This window comes from Phaseolus vulgaris, chromosome 3, assembly GCF_000499845.2.
Source record: "Phaseolus vulgaris cultivar G19833 chromosome 3, P. vulgaris v2.0, whole genome shotgun sequence".
In the NCBI taxonomy this organism is placed as follows: domain Eukaryota; kingdom Viridiplantae; phylum Streptophyta; class Magnoliopsida; order Fabales; family Fabaceae; genus Phaseolus; species Phaseolus vulgaris.
In genome coordinates, this window is record NC_023757.2 from 37,297,412 (window position 1) to 37,305,545 (window position 8,134).

The 8,134-nt window shown below is 31.0% G+C and overlaps 1 protein-coding gene across 1 annotated transcript; it reads left to right on the forward strand.

Moving 5' to 3' along the window:
* The first annotated feature begins 412 nt into the window (after positions 1-412).
* On the forward strand, positions 413-2,506 carry LOC137807450 (CBL-interacting serine/threonine-protein kinase 6-like). Its single transcript, XM_068608103.1, has one exon. It carries the CDS (start codon positions 870-872, stop codon positions 2,169-2,171), a length of 1,302 nt encoding a protein of 433 aa, XP_068464204.1. The 5' UTR covers positions 413-869; the 3' UTR covers positions 2,172-2,506.
* Positions 2,507-8,134: the final 5,628 nt, after the last annotated feature.

The following is an 8,134-nucleotide window of genomic DNA, read 5'->3' on the forward strand; positions in this document are numbered from 1 at the left end:
TATTATATTCTTTTATTGTTTCTCTACTAACTATTAAATCAATTTTTGTAATGTGTAGAGAAATATGTGAAAAAGAAATGTTTAAAGTAACAAAGATGATATATATGAATTTTGTCTCTTTTGTTATAAGTGATATGTTGTTTGTGTTTGGATGTGATGTGATTAAGCAAATGGTAACTCTGAAGTTTGTAACAGCCAAAAGAGGGGACCCCTATGAGCTCACACACACCAGACCCTACTCAATAATTGACAAACAAATACCTTTCATAATTAATAAATAATTTTATAATAATTAAAAATATTAAAATAATAAAATAAAAATAGAAGAGGAACCTAACGATTGATGGATCCGATCGAACGGTGTGGCTGGGTTAGCTTAAACAGTGGGATGGGGTGTGGTGTGGTTTGATTGAGTCGGCAAAATGGAAAAGACAAGTCCATCGTGGAGTGCCGGATGGTCCATACACGTGTTTATTTTGTCCACCGTCAGATTTAAATCCAGCCCTATAAATTGAAGAGGAATCACTGTATTGGGGAAGCTGAATAGAATAGAATTGGGTTTAAAAGAAACAATTATTGAGTGATTGAGATAGGGATTTATTGTGTCTTTTCAGGTGGCAACTGCAGAGAAGGGAATGCATAGAAATGAGAATCCATTGGTTCACTCCGTCTGAGGCAGGTGGCCCTGCCAAACGCAGAACTTCCGGCAGACATTGCCACCGGAAACATGTGGAAGACGGGTAGTTAGTACATATTTTTCCATCCAATTCCTCATCTATCTCCCATTCCCAATTTCAAACAAACCCTAATTTCTGCTGTATAGGATAGTATCCAGTGTTATTGTTGTTGTTGTAGTTGATTAAGTAAGGATGAGTGAGAAAGAGAAAGAGAAAGAGAAAGGGGTGAGCGAGGGATCGACGTTGTTGCACGGAAAGTACGAGCTGGGGAGGGTGTTGGGGCATGGAACGTTCGCGAAGGTGTACCACGCGCGGAACCTGAAGACGGGGCAGCACGTGGCGATGAAGGTGGTGGGGAAGGAGAAGGTGATAAAAGTGGGGATGATGGAGCAGGTAAAGAGGGAGATCTCGGTTATGAAGATGGTGAAGCACTCAAACATCGTGGAACTCCACGAAGTCATGGCCAGCAAGTCCAAGATCTACATCGCCATGGAGCTCGTGCGCGGCGGAGAGCTCTTCAACAAGGTCTCCAAAGGTCGGTTGAAGGAGGACGTCGCCAGACTCTACTTCCAGCAGCTGATTTCCGCCGTCGACTTCTGCCACAGCCGCGGCGTCTACCACCGCGACCTCAAGCCGGAGAACCTCCTCCTCGACGAACACGGCAAGCTCAAGGTCTCCGACTTCGGACTCACCGCCTTCGCCGACCACCTCAAAGAGGATGGGCTGCTGCACACCACGTGCGGCACGCCCGCGTACGTGTCGCCGGAGGTCATAGCGAAAAAAGGGTATGACGGTGCCAAGGCTGATATATGGTCATGTGGGGTCATCCTCTACGTACTCCTCGCAGGGTTTTTACCCTTTCAGGATGATAATTTGGTTGCCATGTATAAGAAAATTTACAGAGGGGACTTCAAGTGTCCACCTTGGTTTTCCGTCGAGGCGCGAAGGCTTGTTACCAGACTCCTCGACCCCAACCCGAATACCCGGATCAGTATCTCTAAAGTCGTGGAGTCTTCCTGGTTTAAGAAACCGGTGCCGAGAAAGGTGGAAGACGTGGCGGAGATGGATTTGGAAGAGAAGTGTGAGACGCCCGCCACCATGAACGCGTTTCACATAATCTCGTTGTCAGAGGGGTTCGATTTGTCGCCCCTGTTTGAGGAGAAGAAGAGGGAGGAGATGAGGTTCGCGACGGCTGGGACGCCCAGCAGCGTGATATCGCGGCTAGAGGAGGTGGCGAAGGCGGGGAAGTTCGATATGAAAAGTAGCGAGACGAAGGTGAGGCTTCAGGGGCAGGAGCGTGGGAGGAAGGGAAAGCTGGCGATTGCGGCGGATATTTACTCCGTGACTCCGTCGTTTATGGTGGTTGAAGTGAAGAAGGACAATGGGGATACCTTGGAGTACAACCAGTTCTGCAGCAAGCAGCTTCGTCCTGCGCTTAAAGACATCTTCTGGAATTCCCCACAGAATTCCACACCTGCCATAGTGCTTGAATGAATATATATATGTGTACACTTGCATGTGATGTCTCACTCTCATTGTTTTTTTTTTTTTTCTTGTTTAGGAACTTTAAGTTTTTTAGACATGAAGGTAAGAGTTGTTTAAAGTCATAGTTTGGTCTTTTGGGCTGGCTGGACAGTGGGTGCTCTCTGTGTAGCGTGATTCTTTTACCTGTGCCGAGGATGCATTTTCAATTTCTGGAATCAGCAGCAACGTTGTGATGATGATTCCATATGCATGTAGGTTGATTCTGTCTGTGAATTATGAACTATCAATTGTGCGTGTGTCGTTGGATTAGGTGTGGGGCTTATGATAGTGCGGCTTTGTTGAAAGTTACTTCTACCTTCTTTGAATTGGAGTTTGTGTATGTTCAGAACCACATGTGCTTGATTGAGGAGGATTTGGTTATTTGGTTGCATCACCATCGCAATCCCACACCTATAACGTCAGCCATATTGAATTTTGTTTGGTTAATTAGAAGTGTCATGTGAAATCAACTACAAATTGTTGGACTTATCCTTTAGAACTTAGTTCTACCATAACTGGCTTTTTGAAAATCCCTGTGTGCTTGAATTGTGATATACTATATGAAATTCTGTAGATTATTTTTGTAGAGATTACAGGATACAGATTTAGCAGTTAATAATAGACAAAGACATCAGCATAACGAAGACAACAAAACTTGGCAATGAAAGCTTTTGCAGGGTAGAGGAGAGCTAAAAAATGAGGGAGTTGGTGTGGCCTCTATTCAAGTGGTGCTGATATATTAACATCCTCAAGAAGAGTGAAATATACTCTTCATACTTTAATAAATTAATATTTTATTGATTTTTATTTTATTTTTTAATTTACAAATATTATTATATTATTATAAACAATATCAAATATTATTTACTCTTCATAGTGTCAACATATTTTTTCTCATACCAAGTCTATAGTTAGAGAGGGTTCAAGAATGAAAAAAAGTTATGATATGTTAACACTATGCACATTAAAACGCATATGATATGTTAACACCATGTACATTAAAATGCATATAGTTCACATATCAATAAACTAATATTTTAAAGATATTTTATTTATTTTTTAATTTAAATTATATTATTATAATTGTTCTTGGGTTGGGATCCAGAAAACTATTGAGACTCCTCCTTGGTCGGTCGGCGTGCATTTCAGTTACTCTCTCCACAAGCTCCTTCTTCTCTTATGCTCGCTCAATTTCTTGTTATTCTCGTAATCCAGACTCAGATGGTACCTGCAGAAGGCATTCCGACGCTCAAGTCAGTAAAAGTATTCGACATTCGATTGTCATGCACTGTACCTGATGATGATCCCCTGATTCTTGGAATGTGTGTTATTTATATTACCTTAGTGGACCTTCCTTATTGGGCTGGATTAGGGAGTTAGACCGTGAGTAGGGTTGCATTACCTAGCTCCTAATCATGGATTATCTTTGTTGATCTTGTTTGAGCGTAATTGGACTTATGCTGTTGATCGGCCTTATAGACGTGGGTCGTGAGGTCTCGATCGGTCCTGTGATGGGACTCGAGACAAGATATTGGTTGTACGGACCTTACCAGTACAATGGACCTTCCTTATTGAGTCGGATTAGGGAGTTGGACCGTGATTAAGGTTACATTACCTAATTCCTAATTATGAATTAGTTTCACTGACTCTGCTTAAACATAATTGTCGATCGTTCTATTGATGTGGATTATGACATCGGTTGGTTCGTTGATGTGGACCATGACATTGGTCGATCTAGTGATGGAGACCGAAACATGTCATCAGTCGTACGACCTTTACCAGTACAATAATGATGTGTGAAGTGTATGTATTTTACTTTTTTAGAGTTAAAGAAATATTTTCCATGAAAAAAACACCTATACATACTCTTCACCTAATTATTTACAAAACTACCTTCATTTACTATTTACAGTGCCAATTCATCCTTCTAACAATCCAATTCAAAGTATTTACTAATTATTTACTCTTGTTTCTTTTTATCCTGTATTTATAAAACAATTTTCTAGGTTTTTTGAAGTTGAGCCTTTTAAATTTTGAATATTTAAGGGTTTACGCTTTTTATAAACTTTTTTAAATTATGATTTAAAAGAATTATGTATACTTAACTACATCCGAGATACCTTATCTCTTAAATCAATCATTATAGGTTCTCTTAAATCAATTATTATATACTTAATTATTCTTTTTAGAATCTATATGAAAAATCAATTTAATCTTTCATATTTTAAAAAGTTTAATATTATTCTAAATTTTTTAAAAAAATCAATTTCATCCTACAATATCTTCCTCTTCGTAAAAGCAGATCTCCTGTTTTATTGGATCAAATGCCCTTTGTTGTGGGTTATTAATCCACTCTCAGTACTAAGATAAGGAATGTTTCTTCCTGCACCTTCATACCTTCTTCTCTCACCTCCATAAATTTTCGAATTTTCAAAAATGTCCTTTTATAATATTCTGAATTTCATAATCGTTATTTTTTAAATTTGTAATTAGTTTTCGGATTACATAATCCATAAGTCTTTTTTCATATACATGATTACTTTTTGGATTACATAATCCATAAGTCTTATTTAGCTTTCGGATCATGTAATCCGGAAGTCTTTTTTCAAATGAATTTCTGGATTACATAATCCAAAAACTACTCTATAGGAGTGACACAAAAAGATATAAGAGTGAGACAAAAAAAATAAAAATGTATTTTCATGTTGTGTATGGAGGTGACAAAAAAAGATATAAAGGTACAAAAAGAAATAGTCTAAAATAAGTTCTCTATAAAAAAGAATCACCCGAATGTGCTTTATTGAGTCAAATACTCTTTGTTGTCGGTTATCAATCCACTTTTAATACTAAAATGAGTTCTTTACATAAAATAAAACACTTCTATCGAATAAGGGTCCATAATTTCTATTAAACACTTTATTTATGTACCTAAAGACAATTTAACAAGATCCTAACGTGATCTCAATTTTTTTAAAATAATTAAATGTAATGATTCCAAATTTTTCTAAAATATTTAATGTGATAATAACACATATAATTTTATATGGACAAAATCAATAAGGTAAACATATTTTAAGAAGCACAATCTAAAAAAAAACATAATAATAGTTTACATTTTTTTAAAACTATATTATTGACTTCTTATCCTTAATATAAAAACTAAAAGAATAATTAAATTATTATATTGTTCATTTGCATAATAAGTTATTTTATTATAAAGAATTGTATATATAATCAATTATTAATTACTAAAATTTAACCTATCAATTCTTATATTCAATACGTTAATATCATAACTTACTAAAGTCCTGGATTGTCTCATTTTATTTTATTTATTCTTTACTGATAAAAAAAAAATAAAAAAATAAAAAATAAAAAAATTAATAAAATCTATATATAAGATTACAAAAATATATACAACAGCATGTACATATTTTTTTAAGACTAACTTCAATAATTTAATTTCAATCGTATATTCACTCTTTTTTTTTCATTATATACTCTAATTTTTTTACAATCTTATATTCACTCTTTTTTTACAGACTTGAGTTTTATTAGTAGGTGAATATATATTTATGTATTGTTTGGATTATAAAGGAGAGTAAGAAAAAAAAAAGGTTGTTTAAATTAAAAGAGAGTCTAAAGTGAAAGGAAATGGGTAGAAAATTTATAGTTGATTTAATTGATATAATAAAATAGCATTTTTGTATATATTTGAAAAATAATTTAAAAAAATAGTTTGATATATATTTTTTAAAATAATTTGACATACAAAGAATTTTCAAAATTGAAATTAAAGTTAAAATAAATTATAAATTAAAAAATCTTAACGAATAAATAAATTATACTTTAAAACAATAATATATTAAAATATAAAAATTTGGACTAAATAATTAAATTTAACTTATTATTTTAAATATATAATTTATATACTTTTGTATTAAGAAATATTGATACTTTCATATTTTATATATAATAGTATAATGAATTAATAATATAATTATTATAAACATTCTTATATGTAAACGTATATGATAAACTAATATTTTTAAACATAATCTATTATCTATTTAAGATAATTAATTATATGCACAAATATTTTATCGATTATATATTAATATTTTATTATTATTTTTACATAATCAATTATATATAACTTTTTCGTGAATATATAACTAAAATGTTAATTTTTAACACTCCTTCAAAATATTTTTTAATTTTTTGTTTCTTTAACATATTTGGACAATAGTTTCTCTAAAAAATATTATTTTAGGAGAGAAAAATATCAAAAGGTGGTAAATTAGTAAAATTGAGAGTTATAAATAATATTATTTGTCTTTATTTAAGCTTTTATAAGGGTAATTTTTGTGTTATTTATTTTGACAAAAACTTTTTGTTAGATAGTATGTCTGTAAATAATTTAATGGTAAAACTTTCAAATCTTCAATAAAGTTTTCTAAGTCACCTTTTGCATGACTTTGTCTATATATGGTATACCATTGGACAATTTTCAAATTTTGAATTCAAATTATAATTTAATAATTTTTTATAAGAAAATTTGAACATTATTTTGTTGAATTTAATTAAATTTTTAAAATATTATTTAAATTAATATAATTAATTTAATATACAGTATTCACTTTTCCATTAATTACATAATTATTTAATATTATTTAAAAATAAATAAATAAATAAATTATTGTTGTTATTACACTTTATAAATAAATAATTTTTTATAAGAAAATTTGAACATTATTTTGTTGAATTTAATTAAATTTTTAAAATATTATTTAAATTAATATAATTAATTTTAATATACAGTATTCACTTTTCCATTAATTACATAATTATTTAATATTATTTAAAAATAAATAAATAAATTATTGTTGTTATTACACTTTATAAATAAATAACAAAAAAAAAATAGTGAATTGGGCCTTACACGTACACTAGTAAAATGGCAAATTCTTCCTGTAACATATCTATTTCAACATGTACTCTATCATCTTTTTTGAAAATTTCAAAATTACTTTTTATTCTGAATTTAAGAATTTAAAATTCAAAAAAGTTGGAAAATAATTAGAAACACAAAATTTGAAAATGAATTCTGAAATTTTTTTTCTAAAATGTGTTCTGAAAATTTAAATTTGAAAATATATTACAGAAAAATAATTCTAAATTTTTTTTTTATCCACACTCTTTTTTTCATTTAAGGTTATTTTTCGCCATTTTGTAAGCACATTTTCATCATTTTAGTAGCAAATCAAATGTAAATTGAAATTAATATCGTGCAGGAAGAATGGGTGAGATTGTAATGAATGGTTTTTGATTGCTGCATCCAATCAATTTTAACATGCTACCTATCAATTTCTATAATTCTAAAATTGTTCTTACCCATTTCAAACGGAAGTGTTCATAATAGGCGAGGCTATCAACAAAAAACCAAAATGTCAGCCTATATATATATATATATATATATTTTTTTTTTTTTTTATTTACAAAATTATCACTACATTTTTTTTAGATAACACTTCCGTTTAAACTAATGTTGATGAAAATCATCCGATCTCGAAACTTTTTGTAAAGAAGACAGACGAAGATTGAGACTTATTAAAGAGATTGTAAAGTATTTTTCTTCTTCTTAGTCTTGTAAAAATTGTATAGAGTAATTAGAAAGTTTTGGACTTGTATTTTGGGTCAAAGTAGAGAATGATGTAAATAGAAAAGAGAGTAGAGTGTAAAATAGTAAAAAAAGGGTGCAAATAGAAATGTAGGCAAGGAAGACATGAGATTCCATATGTCTTCTCCATATGTCTTCATCTAATAAAATAAATATTTAAACAATTTTTTTTATGCTAAAAAATAACTATAGAACTTTTTTATTTTAAAATAATCACTACATAATTTTTTAATACTATTCTTAGGAAATTATA

Bases quoted from the DNA above. Each gene is read 5' to 3' on its own strand.
- LOC137807450 (XM_068608103.1), top strand. From the start codon at position 870: ATGAGTGAGAAAGAGAAAGAGAAAGAGAAAGGGGTGAGCGAGGGATCG.